We start from the raw sequence: 23,493 nt of genomic DNA, 5'->3' as shown, positions 1-23,493 counted from the left end.
AATGCTAATCAAGGTGATCAATTGCAACATTATACACACTTGCCTCCAATAGACAAAGAGTTCTTTCTTCCAATCTGGACCTTCCAGAGATATATAAACCCCACTTGCCTAGTTTCCAAGAGACCTCACAACCTCTGAGGATGCCTGCCACAGATGTGGGCGAAACGTCCGGAGAGAATGCTTCTGTTACATGGCCATACAACCCGGAAAACTCAAATCAACCCAGGGCTAATTTGGCGCATGCGTACAAGGCGCGCGCGAGAACACATTGCGCATGCGCACAAGGCGCGTTCGCGAACACACAAAGGGTTAACTTTGCGCATGCGTACTGGGCGCATGATCGAACACACAGAAAGGACTAGTCAACCAGGCTCCGGTCTTTGGGCCCCGCCCAGCCCCGCGTCGGCGTCGTCGCTACGGCAACGTCCGCGTCCATCCGCGTACGCGGTCTCCTAGCGACGCGGTTGCCCCGGGCAACGAGGCCTAGTCGCAGTCGGGATGAACGTGGCGGCGGCGGCGGGCGAGGATGGAGGCGAGGAGGGCGCGGGGTCCGAGGCGAGGCCGGAGTCGGAGGCCCAGAGCAGCAAGGCGGGCGAGGCGGCGGAGGCCGCGAGCGGGGCCGGGGCCACCCCTACGCGCATCTTCGTCCCCAACATCAACTCCGACGACCCCGAGGAGCGCATCGCCGCCCGACGCCTCCGCATCGCCGCCCGCCTCGAGGCCAAGCGCAGGTCTGCATTATCTGCCTCGAACTGGATTATACGAGTCCACACTGTCATATAATCCAGAGCAGGGCCTTAGGGCTGGATCTACACTGCCCCTCTATCCCAGATTATCTGCTTTGAACTGGATTATTTATTTGTTTACCTTACTTCTACCCTGCCTTTCTCTACCCCGGAGGGGATTCAAGGCGGTTTTCATATGGCAACCATTAGATGCCTTAAAATATATACCAACAGAGACTGAAAATCAATTAAATTTAAAATTAATAATAATAATAGTAAAACTTTATTTATACCCTGCTCCATCTCCCAAAGGACTCGGGGTAGCTTACACTGGGACAGGCCCAAAACAGTATTGCATCAATAAAGGCAGTAACACAATAAAATCACAGTATAATAACACATTTTATAAACATAGACAGTAATCCCAATCAGTAGTCAAGCACCATAGGCTATGGGCCATTTTAAGGGGAAATGGAAACGTGAAAGTGTATATTCTTCGGTGACTAGAGATGGGAGCGACGAAAGGTAATAAAGTGCATAGAATGGCCAAGGCCTAGGTAAAGGGGGCCGGGCTGTGGCGCAGCTGAATAGTAACCAGCTGCTATAAATCACTACTGACCGAGAGGTCATGAGTTCGAAGCCCGGGTCGGGTTAAGCCTCCGACCAAAAAAAAAAATGAAAAATAGCCCCGGCTTGCTGTTGACCTAGCAGCCCCGAAAGACAGTTGCATCTGTCAAGTAGGGAAAATTTAGGTACGCTTTATGCGGGAGGCTAATTTAACTAATCTACAACACCATAAAACTGCTCACGAGGAAAAGAAGAGGAAGAACAGCCACCAATGGACGGTGAAGCAACAGCTCCCCCTGTGGCCGGAATCGTGAAGCTGGAAAGATGTTAAAAATGCCTCTGTGTCTGTCTAAAACTGAATGTTGTTTGTCTGTTGGCATTGAATGTTTGCCATATATGTGTTCATTGTAATCCGCCCTGAGTCCCCTTCGGGGTGAGACGGGCGGAATAGAAATACTGTAAATAAATAAAGTACATGGAGAATTAATTATCAGTTATGAGAATTATCAGTTATGAAAACATTCATGTTTTCAGATTCTTCCGGAAGGAATCCAGGGTGGGAGCTAATCTAATCTCCTTTGGGAGGGAGTTCCAGAGCCTGGGGGCCACCATCGAGAAGGCCCTCTCCCTCGTCCCCACCAACTGGGACCGGAAACTGATCGGTAGCCATTGGAACTTTTTTAATAGGGAGGTTGTCTGCTCCCTATAATTGGCGCCAGTTAGTAGTCTGGCCACCGAACATTTTACCATTTGAAGTTTCCGAGCCGTCTTCAAGGGCACCCCATGTAGAGTACATTGCAGTAGTCCAGTCTGGAGGTAACTAAGGTGTGGACCACCATGGCCAAGTCAAAATTAATACATATTAAACATTTAAAAACCTGGCTCTTCAAAAAGGCCTTTGATGATTGATCCTTGTAGATTTTGATTTGTCTGCTTATTTGATAATAGACCCACTGGTTATGCTTTCTCAGTATTATATTTAGCACTTTATTGAGTATGTCAGCTGTGTAACTACCTCTCCCTGACTTGACATATTTTGCACTTTGGCCGAGATCAGTGAATTCATTTCTTGTTTTAACATTTTATTTTGTATGTTGACCTTTTATGACTGTTTTTATCGATGTTGATGTTTTATTGTTGAGTAATTTGCTTTATTGTTTTGCTTCTGCTTTTATATTGTTGTGTCTGGGCAAGACCCCATGTAAGCCGCCCCGAGTCCCTTTGGGGAGATGGGGCGGGGTATAAGAATAAAGTTATTATTATTATTAAAAACATTCAATTCAATATTAAATCACATTGTCCAAAAATCATAATCCAAGGCCGTTCCGTCATCAATTATCCATAATTCCAAGTCTATCATTCCCAGGTAATCCTCAGAGCTCGAGATGCTTGTCTGTTTTTAAGGTGAAAAGCATGAATAGATAAGCATGGCAAATCCTGTCAGATAGTGAAGAAATCCAATAGGAAGAGAATTAACTCTTTTGAAATGTGGTGCCAGAAGAGTGTTCCGCTGATTTCCAGCAATGCTTTCTCCCTCTGGGTCTTCCTGTAATTCTGCCAACCCCCCCCCCCCCCTGCTTTGCTTTGATGTCAGTTGATCAGGATGGAAAGCAGCTGAAGGGTGAATTTTTGACTTTTTTCCCCTTAGGGAAGCTCTTGGGGAAGACCCCGATGCAAAGAAGTTGGTGGAGGAGGAACAGAGCAGGAGCCGTAGGCAGACAGAGGAGAGTAGACAGGTGAGTCCTTCTCATAGAATCAGAATAATCGAATCATAGGGTTAGAAGAGACCCAAGGGCCATACACTCCAACCCCCTGCCATTCAGGAACACACCATCCAAGCCCTCCTGACATATGGCCATTCAACTTCTGTCTAGAAGTCAAGAATGAATGAAATGCTACACCAGAGGAGTGTAGATCCAGCCCTAGATTCACACTTGCTTTTTCAGCTGCCCCATCACACTGTTGACTCAAGCACAGATTCTGGTCTACTAAGGGCCTTTCTACACAGCCATATAGCTCAGAATATGCAGGCAGATAACCCACAATATCTGTTTTGAACTGAGTTATCTGAGTCCACACTGCCATATAATCCAGCTCAATGTGTATTTTATACAGCTGTGTGGAAGGGGCCTAAGATTCCTAGCTAAGGAGAGGGTGGCACATCCATCTTGAGTTCATTCTTTTATCTTGAATGGGCTTTGGCCATACGGGTTAACTGGAATCCCAAAATCCAAAAACCTCCACAAATAACAGACCTTTTCCAGTGGTGCCTGCTTTTGCCAGTGTGGCATATTTATTTACAGTACAGTAGAGTCTCACTTATCCAAGCCTCGCTTATCCAAGCCTCTGGATAATCCAAGCCATTTTTGTAGTCAATGTTTTCAATATATCGTGATATTTTGGTGCTAAATTCGTAAATACAGTAATTACAACATAACATGCGTATTGAACTACTTTTTCTGTCAAATTTGTTGTATAACATGATGTTTTGGTGCTTAATTTGTAAAATCATAACCTAATTTGATGTTTAATAGGCTTTTCCTTAATCCCTCCTTATTATCCAAGATATTTGCTTATCCAAGCTTCTGCCGGACCATTTAGCTTGGATAAGTGAGACTTTACTGTATTTATATTCCGCCCTTCTCACCCCGAAGGGGACTCAGGGCGGATTACAATGAACACATATATGGCAAACATTCAATGTCAACAGACAAACAACATATATAGACAGACACAGAGGCATTTAACATTTTTTTCCAGCTTCACAATTCCGGCCACAGGGGGAGCTGTTGCTTCACTGTCCACTAGTGGCTGTACTTCCTCATTCCATTCCTCGTGTTTTGCTGGCAGTTTTATGATGTTGTAAATTAGTTAAATTAGCCTCCCGCATAAAGCGTACCTAAATTTCCCTAATTGACAGATGCAACTGTCTTTCGGGGCTGCATAGGTCAACAGCAAGCCGGGCTATTTAATGGTCGGGGGCTTAACCCGACCCAGGCTTTGAACTCATGACCTCTTGGTCAGTAGTGATTTATTGCAGCTGGTTACTAGCCAGCTGCGCCACACCCCAGCCTAATGTCTGCATAGACATTATGCAGAGGGAATTAAGCTCCTGGACTGACAGACATTGACCAGAACTGATCTAAACCAGAAAAACGCACCACATGGCAAAAACTCAGTGTGTTGTTCTCAGCTAAAGCAAATTGGCATTTTAGCACCTTTCTTCTATGCTCTTTGCCCTTTCAGAGGCTGGCCAAGTTGCTGATAGATGGCACTGAGCTAGTGACGAACATCCAGGTGGCCGTTGATGCTCGGGAGGCACACCGGAGGTCGGAGGAGGAGGAGCTCACGCGGCAAAGGTACGCATGAGACCTGCACATTGTGGGATTTCATATGGAAAACAGGCAAGCAAACAAAACAGCCAGCCTGTTGTACCATTCGGTGAAATCCTCACTATTAGCAAGGAGTGGAAAATGCCCACCACACTCAGTTTTGATGGTATAATTGAAAGTCTCAGCCAAGTAAGTTGTTTTATGGTCCAAATACTCGTATTTTCCCCAAAATAGAATCATAGTTAGAAGAGACCACATGGCACATCTAGTCCAACCGCCTGCCATGCAAGAAAAGCACATTCAAAGTACCCCTGATAGAGTCTTATATTAATTTTTGCTCCAACTGTCTCATTGGCACTGATTTTCAGGGGATGACTTATTATTATTATTATTATTTTTATAATTTTATTTATAATTTCAGAAGATTACAATAAAAGTGGGAGAACAATGTGATTGATAGTAAAGTAGGAAGTGTAGTCGCTCATAGAAAAAGAAGACAAAAAAGAGAAGAAGAAAAAAATAAAATAAAGGGGTGGGGGGGAGTTTGTTGACTTCCATCCATATCTATATTGTCCTTAATCAAAAGGGGAGTCAATTCCCATTAGTCTACTGTTAAAAATTTATATATCAGCTTCCCTAAATTCATGTAATTCTTGGAATTTTTATGTATGCGTAAATACTGTACTCTGTGTTTATATTATCGTAATTTTCTTTTCTTTTTTGATGAAAGGGGGTCGCCAGTCTGTACTTCTCTTTGGTAAACTTTGTTGCTTGGTTAACAAATAGGTTAATCTGTCCATATTCCTTATTCATTAATTTTAATAACCATTGGTCTATATTCAGTACATCTTCTTGTCTTTAATTCCTCGCATAGGTATTCTTCGCGGGATGACTTATTTTTTGATGTGCAACAATCTACATTTATTCATGCACAATAATCTACATTTATTCAAATACAGCCATGTCTCTTTCTTGGATGTCATAATCTTATATCAATAATATTATTTATATATAATTGTATATTAATATTGTTTTATAATTCAGTATGTCCGTCGTGTATTGCAGTGGATGTACTACCGGTAAATATGTCCGTCTGGCTGACGATCTTAGCTGGGACTGCTGTTTTCAAGCCAAGTTCCCCCCATTGCCTATCTGTGCAGGGTGGAGAAGCTGGAGAATGAAGCCAAGGGCAACCAGGACAAGTTTGACGAGATCTCCTCCAAGTGGGCGTCTGCCCGGGAGAAGGTCATCCCTCAGGATCTGTGGGAGGCTCTCAACCAGCAGCAGCAGCTCTGCGCCCTGCTCATCGAGGAGAAGAACAAGGTGATCAGCGAACTGCAGCAGGTAGGGCTCGAGTGTGCGGGCATTTCCGTTGGCATCAGAACAGTGTGTTCTGATGCTAACAATCAGAAAGGAGGGGATAATCCTCACTCCATCTTTTGCTATGCATGTGCCCCGTTGTAACATCTGCAGCCGTAGTGTCAGCACGGCCCAGAAGAAGGAGGTGAGATTGCATTAATGCATGGGAATGGGCCTTCTCAGTAGTGGCCCCATGGATCTGGAACTCCCTCCCTAGGGAGATCAGGCAGGCACCCACCCTTGCATCTTTCAAAAAGGAGCTAAAAACTTGGTTTTTTAATTGCACATTTGAATAATATAGTCCTCATGATTTAAACTTAAAATTAATACATTATTATTCACACTGTTCCCTTTCCCTGTATTTACTTGGAAGTCCGTCCTCACTCCAACTGTCAAGAAATATTGGCACTTTACCCTTTGCCCTGAAGCACTTTATAACTGCATTACTGCACTTTAGTCTTAATGCCCCCTCCCCCCCCACGCTATCCCCCTCTATCAACCTCGTTGGTTTATTTTATTTTATTTTATTTAAATTTATTTTATGGTTTACTCATTTATACTCCAAATGAGTTTTTATGGTTAATGTATATGTTTTAGCTGACTAATGTATTTTATGTATTTTATGTGTTGTATTTTATGAATAGTTGTTAATGGTTTTAAATGTGTTGCTGTTTTATTGATCTGTTTGGCATTGAATTTTGCCAGTTGTTGTAAGCTGCCCTGAGTCCCCTCGGGTTAGAAGGGCGGGGTATAAATGTTGTAAATAAATAAATAAATAAATAAATAAATAAATGTATTGTTCTTGAATAATGCCAATTTTACTGTGTTTGTACTCATTGTAATTTGTTTTTATATGCTGAACTTTGTTTATTGTTTCGGGCCTTTGTCCCGTGTTAGCCGCCACGAGTCCCTGCGGGGAGATGGTGGCGGGATAGAAAAACAAAGTTGTTGTTGTTGTTGTTGTTGTTATTATGGGCACCACAATTATTTATTTATTTCATTAATATGCCACTTTTCTCACCCGTACGGGGATTCAAAGCGGTTTAACAACATAGTAAGAAGCAAAGATCCAATGCCTCACAACCGTATAAAAGAAAACATTACAAGTCTAAAATCAATATACAAACAATAAATAGAAAACAGTAAAACATTCAATATTAAGGCATTAAAAACATTGCATTGTTTTCCTTTCTCCTAGGGCAGACATGGGCGAACTTGGGCCCTCCAGGTGTTTTGGACTTCAACTCCCACCATTCCTAACAGCCTACCGGCTGTTAGGAATGGTGGGAGTTGAAATCCAAAACACCCGGAGGGCCCAAGTTTGCCCGTGTCTGTTTTATAGTCTATGGAACAATGTCATAACAACATGCTTGAACTGGGCCTTCCAACCTGCTTTGTTCCCCCAGGAGCTGAAGTCCAAAGATGAGCAGTACGTGAAGGATCTCAGGAGGCAGTCAGAAGACATTAACCTGCTGCTGGAGCGAATGGAGGAGCAGATTCGAAACCTCATGAAAAATTATCGCCGGGAGCTTCTGCAGATCGAGGTAGGGGGACAGCAGAAGTTTTTTTAAAAAAATTTCTTTTCAAAAGGCAATTCTGGATTTCTCTGTGTGCGTGTGCATGCATGCCCGTGTAATAAGCACAATCCTTGTAATTAGAGACGGTTGTCAGTTCCCCATGTCTTTCTCTTTAAACTGAGGAATTGAGGGTCCTTGGCCGTTTGTCAATATATACATATGAAACGTATACACGTGCATATAAACACAGACATAGCAATATCAAACTGCATTCATTCTGCAGTGTAGATGCATCCTTGTTATTATTGTTGCTCATCATAATTATTGCATACCATAGCCATTGTGTAATGATTATGATCTGTTAATCGGTCAAAAACAACAGAAGGAAAGGATTACGCTATGTAACAAAATTAGGGGAAAAACAATCTGTTCCTGGTTTGAAAGTGTTATTTCCTGTTTAATTGTTAACCATTTACTTTGAAAGTAGTTGTTGTAATCCAGAAACTTTATTTTTGTGGCTAAGGGTAGTACTATTATTTCCTTCAGTCTAGGCACTTTGTTTATAATTTTCTGTAATGAAAACATGCCATGTTTAACCTTTCAGTGTGCAGACAGCAACAAAATGATTGCAGTGTAACAAACTTTTTTCCGTGTTTTATGATAGAAAAATTTAGGAAATGACATTTATTTCCCAGGAACAAAAATTATGTTACATAGTTTTATGAAATAGCCTCCAAAGGAAGGTTCAGCTTCATTGAGAAAAGCAAACAATGGTGGTTCCGTGGTCAGGTCTTCTGTGGCTCCAATTCTAAATCGGCGGACAAAACTTCTGAATGAAATTGCCAGTGGAAAGATCTCAATATTGCAGTTGTAATATTGCTTGGACTTGCCATATTACTGTCCCAGCACTGCTATTTTCTCTTTTACACAAGAGAGTGGGATCCCATTGTGCCACTTGTCCTGTTTTCCCCCCCAGAAAGCCTTTGAATTAGAGCGCCGTGAACTCCTCAACAGCAACAAGAAGAAATGGGAGCAAGGCATGCAGACGCTCAATAACCAGGAGGTAAGATCTATTGCAGGTTCACAGTGTTTGGGCTGAGAGAACTCTCTGTGGTGTGGGCTGTATTGTTAAAGTAGGAATGATTGTATATAGAGTTGTTTAAATGTAATTGAGTCATAGTGGTGCAATGTGTGCTGGAGATTGCATCATGCACTGTGTACTGTTTACTATGCCAGTGTGTAAAGGGTTAAGTGCCTGCAAACTTGGATTGCATCAGACAGCAGAGTCTGGGATAAATTGCCCTCTGCTTCCAATCTTTTCTTTCTTTGTTTTTTCCTTCCCGTGTGTGCCTGCGTGAGAGCTGTGTATTGTTTTGTGGAATTCCGTTCGTGAGTAAATTTTTGATAGAGAGCTGAAGACTCCAGCATCATTATTTATCTAGTACTTTCTCGTCAGCGACTTCTGCTGCGTGTGTGCCTAGCAAATTGCTCTGACATGTATCTCTCCCTCCATTCAAAAGAAAATGTGGGTTTTCAGGGTCAGATAAATGGTTCCTGCTATACTTAAAGGAAGAGTTGCCGTGCCTCCCACATCGGTGGATTGCTTTCCTGCATTCAGGAACATAGAAGAGAGAATGTAATTGAAATTTGAAGTTTAGAGACTGACTTTCCACTACTCTTTTCTGTCAGAACAAGGCATTATCTGACTCATAATCTCATTTGAATGTGATGCTGGAGGTGATTTCTGCAGATTCAAACTACTAGAAAAGAAATTTCACCTAAACATTAGGACAAACATCTTAACTTTAAGAACTATTTGACAGTGGGATAGATCTTCTCAGATAAACGTCCTTCCTGAGAAGTCTTCAAAACTGATGTGCATCTTTTAGGAGTGCTTTGAATGTGTTGCTGCATGGTACAATGGTTGGACTAGATAGCCTTTTCCAGCTTTAAGATTCTGTGATTCCACCATGGACTGCTATTAATACATAGGAATGGGTCCAAGAACAAATGATGCCTGAACTCTCTTTAGAAGTCAAGGCAACTCCACTGAATAGGCCAAAAGACACAAAGGGGGATTCAATGTTTGATAACACCTTTGTTTTATAATTTTTAATTTACAGTACCATACTGCACCCAGAGGACAATAATCTAGACTGTTTCAATAGGTGTAGATGCAGCCTTTGGGCATGAAATGGAGAGTGTGATGTATGTAGAGATCAAGTCCCACGAGGAAAGGTTGAAAGAGTTCTCTATTCTGAAGAATCAGTGATTAAAAGACATCTTGTTTGTCATCTTGAACAGATTTTTATGGCTTTCACATATGGAAGATATTTGTTCAGGAGAATAGGACCTGAACCAGCAGGAATACGTTGAAGAAAAGGAGGCCTTGACTAAACAGTGCAAATGACTTCCTGATGTTGCAGCAGAGGGACAAATTGCTGTGGGAGATGTCTCCTTTGCTGGAGGCTTTACAGCAGAGGATGGATGGCCACTTAGCAGGAGTGCGGCACTAATAGATTTCCTGTATCAGCAGGAGTTGAATTTAGATGGCCTTTGAAACTCTGGGATGTGAGAATTGTGGAGCGGAGAGCATGGTTCATTTTGGAGCCAGCACAGTGGGGGCTAAAGGGGCCTGTCCATCTTTAATCCATTTTCAGTTGATCAAATATCTTCTCTTTTTGGCCCCAGCTGGATTTCATGATGGCCCGCCTGAGGAAAGTGGAGGAGTACCAGCGGGAGCTGAACCAGTTGCGAGTGCAAGATGCTGAGGAGTACAACGTGCTCAAAATCAAGCTGGAGCATGATGTGCAGGTAAGGCAGGATGTTCTCAAAGTTCATCAGAGTTGGTGGGAAGGAGAATGGGAAGTTGTGATGCATCTGCAGCGCATATCCTTTTATGGATATCTGATGGACCTCACTAATTGTCGCACCTCAGGTTAGCTTCAGCTTGCTAAAGACACCAGGCTGCACACAGATCGTAGTCTTTTGTAGTTTGTTAGGAAATAAGGAAAAAGGTAAAAGTTCAGTTCCAAAAGATAGTTATAAAAACAAGGCTGTAAGAACAAATCCATGGAAACATTAGGCATGAAGCAAGGTCCTTAAAACGAAAACAAAGTCCTAGAAATGAGGGCACATCCCGGCTATAAGATAATGCAGGAAAACAGACTAAGTTCTTGATTCAAGCAAGGAATTGCTTTGACGAAGATATCCCTCTCAGCAGACTGTTTTAATAGCATACCATGAAGGCATTTCTTTTCCCTTTGCCCTCCCTCTTATTTGCTATTCTGCGCAACCCCCGAAATTCGGAACGACTAGCCCGATCTAGAGAAGCGGCCTCATCATCGCTTTCAAGGCCACAGGGCTCGTTAGTGTTATCAGCCTGGGAGCTACTCTCCCTTTCTGCTTCTTGCACCTGAAAAACATCATCAGTAACAAAATCATTTCTTCCCGTGGGAAACCTCCCTGCTTCTCATCTCCCACAGCAGGGACATTCTGCACCTGAATCCCATAATTCCCATCAGAGTCATCTTGAAACTCATCCTGAACCTGAATCCCATCATCTTGAAACTGCATCCCAGAATCCTCATCAGAGTCACACAAAGGCTGAGTTACAACACTAATCAGACCAAAAAAGCCTCTTTGAGTCTCCTTGTGGAGAGAAAAAGCAGGGTGTAAATAAACATCAACATCATCATAATTTTGAAGTTCATTTTGGATTCCAATCCTATCCTCTGGGGATACCACCAGCAGAATGCAAAATGACCGAATAGGTTAAAGAACTGGGCCAAAACTGACAAAATGAATTCCAACAGAGAAATGTACGGTACTATACTTAGTCAATAAAAATGAAATGCACAGATATAGGCTGGATGACTCCTGGCTTGAAAACAATTTGTGTGAAAGTTTGTGCTGAATGTGATGTAGCAACTAAAAAAGCCAATGGGATTCTAGGCTGCATCAACGGGAGTATCATGTCTAGGTCAAGGGAAATAATAATCCCACTCGCTTCTGCTTTGGTCATACCTCATCTGTGTCCAGGTCTGGGCAAAGCAATACAAAAAATGATATTGACAAGCTGCAGGGTATCCAAAAAAAGGGCAACTAAAATGGTCAAAGGTCTGGACATCAAGCCCTATGAGGAGCAGCTGAGAGAGCTGGGTATGTTTAGCTTGGAAAAGAGAAGGTTGAGAAGGGACATGAGAGCCGTTTTTAAATATTCAAATGGATGTCATATTGAAAAGTGAACAAGCTTGATTTCTGCTGCTCTGGAGACTAAGATTCAAATTCCAGGAAAAGGGATTCCACCTGAACATTAGGAAGAGCTTCTTGATAGTAAGACCTGTTCAACAGAGGAAAAGCTGCCTTGGATTGTGGTGGAGTCTCCTTCTCTGGAGGGTTTTAAACAGAAGTTTTGATAGCTGCCTGTCAAGAGTTTTTGAATTCCCACTTGGCAGAAGGGAGTGGACTCAGTGGCCCTTGGATCTCTTATAATTACCTCCTAGCAGCAATTTTCAGATTTAAAGGAATGCCAACAAAATAGCAAAGGAAACTGCCACCCCCAAATCAGTGCATGGCTGTCTAGTCCCCATGTAACTTGGGAATCCCTTTTTAGCTTCTGTAATCCAGAAAGAAAGCAGTTTAATGTGCCAGTTGTTTGACTTAACATGCAAAGCAGTGAAGGGTTATGATTTCAAGTTTCACATTTGAATTCCAGTAAAACTTCTTTATCTGCGAGGAATTGCCTTCTTGGCTGGATCGTGGATATGACCAAATGCCATTAAATTACTTGACATTTGGTCCCAGCATTTCATAGAATTGAATTGGAGGACCTAGAGATTCCTAGAGAAATATCCTCTGGGGGAAGCATGCCGTAGAATCCCTTGGAGGTCCTAACAAATTCCAAAAGAAACTTTTTCCAGCACTGTAGTGTGTTGGTTTGTTTCTCAGTATCTCTCCTTTGGATGCCAGATTCTAGAGCAACAGCTGCAGCAAATGAAAGCCATCTACCAGCTGAACCAGGAGAAGCTGGAGTACAACTTCCAGGTGCTGAAGAAGCGGGATGACGAGAACACCATCATTAAATCCCAACAGAAGCGGAAGATCAACAGGTATAAGCTGAGTTCCTGCTTGGGAAGGGGATTTGTTACTTAGGGTGATGTTTTCTTGCAGAATTGACACTTCACTTCACTTTATTTCTAAACTACAGTAGAGTCTCACTCATCCAGCACTCACTTATCCAACGTTCTGGATTATCCAACGCATTTTTGTAGTCAATGTTTTCAATACATCGTGATATTTTGGTGCCAAGTTCGTAAATACAGTAATTACTACATAGCATTAATGTATATTGAACTACTTTTTCTGTCAAATGTGTTGTATAACATGATGTTTTGGTGCATAATTTGTAAAATCATAACCTAATTTTATGTTTAATAGGCTTTTCCTTAATCTCTCCTTATTATCCAACATATTCGCTTATCCAACATTTTGCCAGACTCTACTGTATTTCTAAACTAACGTAGTTAGTTTAATGACAAGAAATGGCAAGGGCACATAGTGTCCTCACAAATCCCTTGCCTTTCTGTTGGTTCCATTTTAACATTTTATTTTATTTATCGTGATATCTGTGCTGGATTGTGTCCATAGCTCATTGTAAGAAATCTTTCAAAGTGTGGTGTAAAAGGTCTTTCGAAGTGGGGTGTGCTTGTGTTTTCGTGATCATCATTTTATGGTTACTGTCCTTTTAGCTCTTTTGAAGCTAAATTTTATATGGTTGTGTATTTCATTGCTTTTGAATGTTTGTTTTCTGCACTGTTGTAACTCTGTTAGGTTTTACCGTACTGTAAGCCACTTTGCTGCCCTATTTTGGATGAAAAGCAGGCTATAGACCAGTGGTTTCCAATCTTTTTTTTTTTTTGACCAGGGACCACTTTGAACAGGGACCACTCTCCAACATTAGTACCAAAAGGATTATGAATCAGTCTTTGGTCAACTTTAGATCCGGTTTGGATATTTGGAGTGCTGATTCAGAAAATTGCATTGGATAGAACACATCAGCTCTAGTTTCTGATACAGAACATATGCCATCCAGTAGTTGTCATCTGCTTGCCCACAGAACACCATATTTAATAATCTAGAGCTGATGTGGTCTATCCAATGCAATTTTCTGAATCAGCATTCCCAAATAACCCCAGGAACAGGCCTAAAAACGAAGACACCAAGGCACCTCCGCTACCAGGTGCCACATGGAATGGCTCTGCTCAGGGGGAGGGAGGAGGAGGAGGAGAAGCAGCATTCAGGAGGCTTATTGTTGCGCCTTTCGTGGGTAGTTAGCCTTCCTCCTCCCGACAGAGACCAGTCACTCTTTTTGCAACGGTGTAGTAACAGTGAGGTCGTGGACCATATTTTAGTTCTTGGAGACCACTGGTGCTCCACAGACCACAGATTGGGAACCACTGCTAATAGACCAAATCAAATGAAAGCACAGTGTGGATACACCCTTGTTCCTGCAAAGTGGCCCTGGCCATCCTTGGACATACAGAGCAGGCTTGGGCAAACTTCAACCCTCCAGGTGTTTTGGACTTCAACTCCCATAATTTCTAACAGTCAAAACACCTGGATGGTCAAAGTTTGCCAGTGCCTGCTTATAGAGGGATGATGGGCCCTCTTGCCCCTTTTTTGGTCATGGGAGCTCTGCCTCTTCCTCCAGGCTCCATGACATCATCAACAACCTGCGGCAGAAGCTGGCCAGGCAGCTCAAGCAGTACCGCGAGGAGAACCAGACGCTGACCACCGACTACAAGCGGATCGTGGAGCAGTACAAGGACCTGCAGAGGACCATGAGGTGAGGGACAGGCGAGTTGCATCAGTCATCAAAGAAGACTTTTCTTTCTTTTTAAGATTCCAGATGATATCTTTTTTTCCCCCTTTTCCTTGTCAATGTCTCTGGTTTTTGGTCCAGAGTTAGAATCATAAAATCCTACATAGGACCCCAAAAGGCCATCTTGTCCAACCCCCTTCTTTCTGCCAGGCAGGAAAGCACAATTCAAGCCTTCCTGACAGACAGCCATTGAGCCTTCATTTAAACATCCAGAGAAGGAACCTTCACTGGATTTCCAGGTAGCTGCAGATTCCACGCCCAGATAACTCTTAACCACCTAATGATTAGGTGGCACATTTGTTTATGTTATCACTTGACAGTCTGTGCCACAATCTGCTCCTGGTTTTCTTTTTGAAGAGTTGAGGTGAGTCCTTTCAGTACTTGTATAGTTGGGATTTACAGTAAGGTCCAGACCTGCAGCAGCAAATTCTGGGCTGGCCTTCATGCTACATACTGTGATTCCTCTTTAACTGTAGTGTCCATTGGAATCCTGAGACTTGATGATCTGGTCTGGGTCTGGGTTTGCCTACCCACAAAACTGCAAATCCTAGGATTCTATGGGATGGAACTGTGCAGTTAAAAATGAAATTATGTTGCTATATTTGGGTAACATGAAAAGCCCCCAGGCCTAGATCACCTTTGGTGTCTTCTTCTTCAGTTCTCAGGGACTTTGAACTTGCAAAATTAGTGGTCTTCTTCAGAGCTGGAATGAAGTGAGGGTTTGCTAACACTCTCTTCTGTCTCAACCCAGGCACTTTGCCATTGTGGATGCCGAACACTTCCTGGCTGTCTGGCTGATGAATGAAGAGGAGGCCAAGCAGCTGATCCGCAAAGCGTTTGACGCTGACAGTGTCATCCATGCCCAGCAGCTGGGCTTGCAGTGGTTCGAGCCTGACAGCTGGATCCTTCACAACGTGGGGCCTATTGTGCATTGCAAGAAGGTGAAGTCAGCCAACGAGTTGGTTCAAGAGGTCATTGCAGCAGAAGGAAGTAAGTAAACCAGGCTTCTCTACAGCCTTTGGCCAAGGGGTGGGGGTATCATATTCCCATGATGGGAAGCTTAGGGTCTGAGTTATGTGAATTGACACTGCTTGCATATAACTGGCATTCACACTGGCCGTGGAACAGCTTTAATCACCTTTGCCACCATCCCCTAGCTACAATATGTAAAGCCTGACAGTTGCTCCAAATTCCACAATGCTCCAATCATCTACTTTGGAGTGATAGGTCCTTTTTGCTTCTGGCAGCAAAGTGTCAGCTATAGGAATATTTGGTATAGTAGAGTCTTGTGTATCCAACATAAAAGGGCCGGTAGAATGTTGGATAAGCTAAAATGTTGGATAATAAGGAGGGATTAAGGAAAAGCCTATTAAATTTATTTATTTATTTATTTACAGCATTTATATTCCGCCCTTCTCACCCCGAAGGGGACTCAGGGCGGATCACATTACACATATAGGCAAACATTCAATGTCTTTTTAACATAGAACAAAGACAGACAAACATAGGCTCCGAGCGGGCCTCGAACTCATGACCTCCTGGTCAGAGTGATTCATTGCAGTGATTCATTGCAGCTGCTCTCCAGCCTGCGCCACAGCTCGAGCGTTATGATTTTGCAAATTATGCACCAAAACATTATGTTATGCAACAAATCAACAAAAAAAGCAGTTCAATACACAGTAACATTATGTAGTAATTACTGTATTTACGAATTTAGCACCAAAGCATCGCAATGTATTGAAAACACTGATTACAAAAACATTGGCTACTAACAAATTAACTACAAAAAAAGATAGAATTGCATAATATGAACTTACAGTAACAACATTAATGGAAGTTAAATCCGTAAAAAATTCAGTCCTTGCTGCCTACAGAAACAGTTGTGGATGGGGCAGGAGGCAGACTGTGTTGGATAATCCAGAATGTTGGATAAGCAAAGGTTGGATAAACGAGACTCTACTGTATCTATAATAGAGTAGAGGTCAGCGAAGCCAGTGCATATATGAGCTTATGATAGGAAACAGGAGAGGAAATACGCGGGGAGTGGGGTAAGGTTCAAAAAGGGCAAAAAACTTATTTTTATTGTTGCAGATAATGCATCTCATTTAAAAGTGTACATAAATATAGAGACAGAAGCTTCTTGCTGTTGCCTTCTCAAACAAACAGGGTAATGAAACCCACCAAAGACTTCTAGTAAGAAGAGTGAAGTGGCCTTTACATTCAGGCAGGAATCAGAACACCTTGAGCTACATAGATCTAAGAAACAGGCGAAAAATCAGGCCCCACAGGGTTCCCTCTGCCCATAATTGCTCTGCGCGCAAGTGCCAATGCTTCTTCATTTCCAATATTTGAAACCAAGCTGTGAAACGGATCCTCTGTTTTGCAAAGCTGTTTCTTTTCATTTAGGATGGTTTTTGTGTGTGTGCTTGTCACATTAATATGATGTGCAGATTTGATAAATGTGGATTTAATATGTGTAGGTATGAATGATTTTTATGAAAGATGTATGGATGGGGCCTAATTTGGCGGAAGACACAATTCTAAGATTAAGGTCTGCAATGATGACTAACTCTCTGCTTGCTGAGCTGTAATTAAAAGTTGCTGATAAGAATTGTGACAATGATTAATTGTTGAACTTTTGGGGAAAAACAATGTGTTTACATTAATCAGAGACAATGGCTCTTTTAAGTTAAGGAAATGTTTACAAGGTTCTTTATGTTAAGAAGGAAGTCAACACAGAGCTGCTTGCGTTTGCTAACACCAATCAAGAAGAGTCAACATCTGTCCGGAAACTGAGATGGAATCAATATGTTCCAGGATGGAAGATGTCTGTCAGTAATTTAAACTTTGGGACATCATCAACATCAACATGCTATATAATAGACCGTATGACAATCCAAAAAGTGTGGGAGACCAGAGGAATCTGGTCCACTCGCTATGCTCTGCTCTATTGGGAAGGAGAGAGATGATGTACTGTGGAGAGTGTCAGATCTGCAAGGGAAAGCACTTTGCCTGCTTTTCTCAAGAGAAGAGGAAGGAGCGCATTTTGGAGTCTTGTTCTTTTTGGCGTTTTGAAGTTTTACCCAATGTAACTGTAGGTTTAGTGGAATCCAATGTAGTTACCGTATATACTCGAGTATAAGCCGACCTGAATATAAGCCGAGTCACCTAATTTTACCACAAAAAAAACCTGGGAAAACATTGACTCCAGTATAAGCCGAGGGTAGTAAATTTCAGAAATAAAAATAGATACCAATAAAATTACATTAATTGAGGCATCAGTAGGTTATTTATTTGTGTTGTCGAAGGCTTTCATGGCCGGGATCACAGGGTTGTTGTATGTCTTTCGGGCTGTGTGGCCATGTTCCAGAAGCATTCTCTCCTGACGTTTCGCCCACATCTATGGCAGGCATCCTCAGAGGTTGTACCTCACAACCTCTGAGGATGCCTGCCATAGATGTGGGCGAAACGTCAGGAGAGAATGCTTCTGGAACATGGCCACACAGCCTGAAAGACATACAACAACCCAGGTTATTTATTTATTTATTCATTTCCGGTATTTCTACCCTGCCCTTCTCCCCTGGGGGACTCAGGGTGGCTTACAAATTGGCAACACAGTGCCATCACATCAACAATACAATACAAAAGGCATTAAAAACTAAAAACATCTAAAACATCATAAAAACCAATATGCAATAATAAAACATTACCAAGGTAATGTCCTTTCATTCACTAGACCTTGTTAATCCAGAGTCTTAAAAACTGGTTAAATGTTTTTGAATATTTACATAAAGTTCAAATTTAAGATAAGACTGTCCAACTCTGATCAAATCATTATTCTCATCTTCTTCAATGTAAATGTGCTTATGTATCCTTTTAATAATAATAGAGTAAAATAATACATGTAATAATAATAATAAATACAGGAAAATAATAAATGCAATAATAATATCAGAATGAAATAATAAATGTATTAATAATAATAATAATAATAATAATAAAGTAAAATAAATGTAACGGTAGCAACAATAATAGAGAAAAATAATAAATGTAATAATACTAATAATAATAGAGAAAAATAATAAATGTACCATATATTCTTGAGTATAAGCTGACCCAAATATAAGTCAACCAGGACCCTCATCCGAGTATAAGCCAAGGGGGGATTTTTCAGTCTTAAAAAAAAGACTAAAAAACTTGGCTTACAGTACATAGAATCTGTATGTCGGTATGTCTAATGTCATTCTTTAAATGGGTAAAAGTTATGTAAAGGTTCTGATACCCTCTCACACTGGAAATTGCAATAAAAAGAACCTTTGTTTGAAAAAGTACATATAACATGCTCAAGATCATTGCTCTGTTCCTTAGCAAGCAGATCACCCAAAGAGACCCTCTTATCATCGGAAGGCTCCCTACCTGAAGAAAAAACCTCCTCCCACAAGGAGAGTGGGAAGGAGTCCCCAGAGGCCGAACCAGCAGTCAAGGCCCTGTGTTCCATCTCCACCAAGACAATCAAGCATCTCCTGGAGCTTCTGTGTGATGAGTCGGTGAGCCTAGCGGACCTAGGGTTCGTGGAATGGGACAGTAAACCTTGGGGCTTTATCCAGAGCAGTTCTCCTGAGTCTCCTCCTTGCCTTCCTTCCTTCCTTCCTTTCCAGGGCTTCCTGATTGAGAGCAAGCTCCGGGGCCTTCTCCAGCCCTTGGTGAAGGCTGACCGCACCCTCATGAAACTGGACTCCATCTTCTCGGTGAGTTAACATACACGTTAAAATCCACTGATGAAATGCAAATTAAAATTCACAACTTAAAATTGACTGGATAGGCCTGATGAAAGAAATGGGTCTTCAGTTGTGTCTTAAATTCCGAAGGCTGCATTAGCTGTCAAGTCTCTCCTGGAAGGTCATCTCACAGTCTTCTTGGGGCCGGAGATGAAAAGGTCCTCTGGGGTTTGGTTGTGTGAGGTCCCACCTGATCATTTGAAGAACCACAGTTGCAATCCATTCCGCTCCTGGCTGTTTGGCCTGTCCCAGCTGGAAGCTGTCATCACAGCCACTCACCTAGCAGCTCATAGAATCATAGATTTGGAAGAGACCTCATGGGCCATCCAAGCCAACCCCCTGCCAAGAAGCAGGAAAATGACATTCAAAGCACAAGATGTACTTGTGTATAAGTCGAGGGCAGGTTTGCAGCCAAAATTACAGATTTTCATGTGCACAAGTTGAGGGTCATTTCATGGAGAGAGGAAAATGTCAGTTATGCTTCAAGGGGCTGGCTGCCATTTCCCTGCTCAGGCGTACCTTCAAAAAGGCCAGAAGCAACACCATGTGGAGAGAGTAGAGAAGGACAGTGCATCTCCTAGATATACTGTATTTACTCAAATCTAATGCATGCATAGAGTTGCATCATATGGTCATCTTAGTGCTCAGCCAAAGCCAAAGGGGAAGCTGCTTCTGGAGATTCTCTTTGAGGAACACCATCTCTAATGTAATGACCCTGAAGGCGCAGCGGGTTAAACCACTGAGCTGCTGAACTTGCTGACCAAAAGATCGGTGGTTAGAATCTGGGGAACGGGATGAGCTCCCACTCTTAGCCCCAGCTGTTAGCTCCATGCAAATGCGAGTAGATCAATAGGTACCACTCCAGCTGGAAGGTAATGGCACTTGGAGGCGTGTACAGTCAATGCTAGCTCTTCGACTTAGAAATGGAGATGAGAACCAATAATAATAATAATAATAATAATAATAATAATAATAACAACAGCAACTTTATTTTTATGCCCCGCCTCTATCTCCCCAAAGGGACTCAGGGTGGCTTACATGGGGCCAAGCCTGAATAAAAACAATAGCAATATAAAACACAACAATAGACAAAAGACATGCACAATTATAAAAATTTAAACAGCCAATAAAAAACAATGACAAGAACTAATAAAAACATAGATCAAACCAACTCCCAGAGTTGTTCATGACTAGACTTAGTGTCAGAGGAAAACCTTTACCTTTACCTAATGTGCCATTTAATCTAATGCACATTTCAATTTCCAAAACCTGAAACCAAAGGAAGTATTTGCTGCCAAATGTAATGCACCATGGCAAAAAGGACACTCTTTGTACTTTGGTCAAAAAAGGTGTGCATTACAGTTGCTGCCTGCTGAGGATTTCTTCCTTCAAAACAGTTGCATTTCAGCACCAAAGCTTCTAGGAAATGGAAACCTTGGGGTGCATCTTTGCTGCAAAATTAATCTACTTTACATGCCTTGCTTCAATGCTATGAATTTATGGGAGTTGTAGTTTGACATCATCTTGAGCCTTCTCTGCCAAAAAATGGAGATGCCTCACCAAACTACAAATCCAAGGGTTGCATAGCATTAAGTCCTGGCTATTACATTTTTTTTATTTTTATTTTTTTTTCGTGTCAGGAGCAACCGAAGTTGCTTCTGGAGTGAGAGAATTGGCCGTCTGCAAGGACGTTGCCCAGGGGACGCCCGGATGTTTTGATGTTTTACCATCCTTGTGGGAGGCTTCTCTCATGTCCCCGCATAGAGCTGGAGCTGATAGAGGGAGCTCATCCGCACTCTCCCCAGGTGGGATTCGAACCTGGCAACTTTCAGGTCAGCAACCCAACCTTCCAGTCACTTAGTCCACTACGCCATCTGGGGGCTATTACATTAAAGATTGTTTTCCTTAAAGAGAAGCTCCAGAAGCAGCTTTCCCTTTGGCTTTGGCTCAGCACTAAGATGACCATATGATGCAACTCTATGCGTGCCCTAAGTTTGGCGAATGCATTTAGCCAAAAAAGGTGAGCATTAGATTTGAGTAAATAGAGCTATTTCCTTTTAAAAATATGAATTAAGATACAATACTCACATTGACCAATAAATAAATCAACCCAGTTTTAGGGGAGCTTCTAGACTTATACATGAGCATCTACGTGACTTGGTTTGGGCCTGGATGCACTTGCTTGAATGTCTCTGCTCCCTTTTCTTCTCAGTTATGGGTGCCTGCCTCACTGTTCCAGGAGGATCAAGCATAGGGGCCCTTCTTTCATGATAAATGAAATGGGCTAATTGACACCCCCCACTCCCACCCCCACCCGGCTGACTTTCTCTGCTTCTCTCCAGGCCCTCTCTATCGACAGTGAAGAGGATGTCTACAAAATGATGGAGTTCTTCCTCACCTTCAAGAGTCAACAGGAGATGACTGAGCAGGTAAAACTTGGAAGCAGGAAACCTTCATCCCTTTGAATCCCTTTGGCTTCCAGAGGTCTCTGGTCAACAAGCCCAAGACAGCCTTGCTCATGATTTATGGGCCTCCCTGGGCTTCTCCAGGTTCTCAACAACCCCATTTGTGAAAGAAAGCTTGCATCTCTGCCCTTGAGAGATTGACCTATTTGACCACCTAAGAATATTAGAATGATAGGCTTGGAAGAAACCACGAGGGCCATCCAGTCCAACCCTCTTCTGCCAGAAAGAACACAATAAAAGCACTCATAACAGCTGGCCATCCACCCTCTACTTAAAAACTCCCAGAGAAGAAGATTCCACCAGGCTCGGAGGCAGCAATATTCCACTCCCACATAGTCATTCATGAGGAAGTCTTTCTTAGAGTTTAGTGGAATCTTATTTCCTGAATCCATTGCTCCATTTGTGTCCTACTATCTGGAGCAGCAGGAAACAAGCTTTCTCTGTCCTCAGTATGGCACCCTTTCAGATGTTTAAACATGGCTATCATGTCTGCTCTCAACCATTTTCATAGATAGCACTTGGCTTCCAAACCTTTGATCATTTGGGTTGCCTTTCTCTGGACATGTTCTAGCTTGTCAATATCTTTCTTAAATTTTGGAGCCCAGAACTGCAGACAGTATTCTAGGTGAGGTCTGGCCATAGCGGAATAGAAATGGACTATGACTTTCCCTCAATCTAGTCACTATATCTCTATTGTGGAGAGAAAAAGCGGGGTATAAATAAACATAACAATAACCATAATAATAATAATAATAATAATAATAATAATAATAATAATAATAATAATAATAATAATACATCACACATTCCTAGACACTTGGGAAGTGTTCGACTTGTGATTTTGTGATACGAAATCCAGCATGTCTATCTTGTTTGCTGTGTCATAATAAAATAATAATAATGCAATCTAAAATTGCATTTTAGCTGCCACATCACACCATTGACTCATGTTCAGCTTGTGGTCTACTTAGACTCCTGACCCTCTTCCCATGGATTGTTTTCAAGCCATATTTTGCCCATCCTGTACCTTACATTTTTTCCTGTTGACGTTTCTTAGGGTTTTTTTTGCTCTTACTAACACTGTAGCCAAGTGACACTCTTGACCATTGCCGATAGCTTGGTGGCACCTTAGGTCTTTTTACCACTGCATTTCTCAGGATTCCACTGGTGATATGAGTGGGAGTTGTATTCCAAAAAAGTCTTTTAAGTCGGCCTTTTCTTTCCTTTTGTTGTATATCAGCCAGGGACTGATGAGTTCATTGATGTTTTAGAGCAGGGGTCTTCAAACCTTTTAAGTGGAGGGCCGGTTCATGGTCCCTCAGGCTGTTGAGGGGCTGAATTATCATTTGAAAAAAAAAATAAGAACAAATTCCTATGCACACTGCATATGTCTCAGAGCGGCTTACAAGTTGTATGTACATACAATATATATATATATATATATATATATATATATATATATATATATATATATATATACACACACACACACACACAGTAGAGTCTCACTTATCCAACATAAATGGGTCAGCAGAATGTTGGATAAGCGAATATGCTGGATAATAAGGAGGGATTAAGGAAAAGCAGATTAAACATCCAATTAGGTTATGATTTTACAAATTAAGCACCAAAACATCATGACAGAAAAAGTAGTTCAATATGCAGTAATGCTATGTAGTAATTATTGTATTTACGAATTTAGCACCAAAATATAATGATGTATTGAAAACAGTGACTACAAAAATGCGTTGGATAATCCAGAACGTTGGATAAGTGAGACTCTACTGTATTATTGGCATAGCACAATATTAGCATTATATATTACTACTAGCTTTGCCCGGCCACGCGTTGCTGTGGCTTATGGGAA

At 41.9% G+C, this 23,493-nt stretch overlaps 1 protein-coding gene across 1 annotated transcript in view; it reads left to right on the top strand.

Annotated features, from left to right (window-relative positions):
- The first annotated feature begins 383 nt into the window (after positions 1-383).
- The window catches only part of drc1 (dynein regulatory complex subunit 1), a 31,944-nt gene continuing 8,834 nt past the window's right edge, over positions 384-23,493 (top strand). Inside the window, exons 1-13 of the mRNA XM_062969239.1 lie at positions 384-731; positions 2,941-3,028; positions 4,539-4,651; positions 5,785-5,968; positions 7,390-7,527; positions 8,477-8,563; positions 10,192-10,314; positions 12,472-12,611; positions 14,213-14,347; positions 15,135-15,373; positions 18,752-18,930; positions 19,042-19,131; positions 21,504-21,590. Coding sequence (XP_062825309.1) covers positions 499-731; positions 2,941-3,028; positions 4,539-4,651; positions 5,785-5,968; positions 7,390-7,527; positions 8,477-8,563; positions 10,192-10,314; positions 12,472-12,611; positions 14,213-14,347; positions 15,135-15,373; positions 18,752-18,930; positions 19,042-19,131; positions 21,504-21,590 — 1,836 coding nt within the window. The 5' untranslated portion in view covers positions 384-498. The remainder of the gene's footprint in view (positions 732-2,940; positions 3,029-4,538; positions 4,652-5,784; positions 5,969-7,389; positions 7,528-8,476; positions 8,564-10,191; positions 10,315-12,471; positions 12,612-14,212; positions 14,348-15,134; positions 15,374-18,751; positions 18,931-19,041; positions 19,132-21,503; positions 21,591-23,493) is intronic.

Source organism: Anolis carolinensis, chromosome 1, assembly GCF_035594765.1.
Source record: "Anolis carolinensis isolate JA03-04 chromosome 1, rAnoCar3.1.pri, whole genome shotgun sequence".
Lineage (NCBI taxonomy): Eukaryota > Metazoa > Chordata > Lepidosauria > Squamata > Dactyloidae > Anolis > Anolis carolinensis.
Note: the sequence above shows the minus strand (reverse complement) of the source record. Positions and strands in the feature narration are given on the sequence as shown.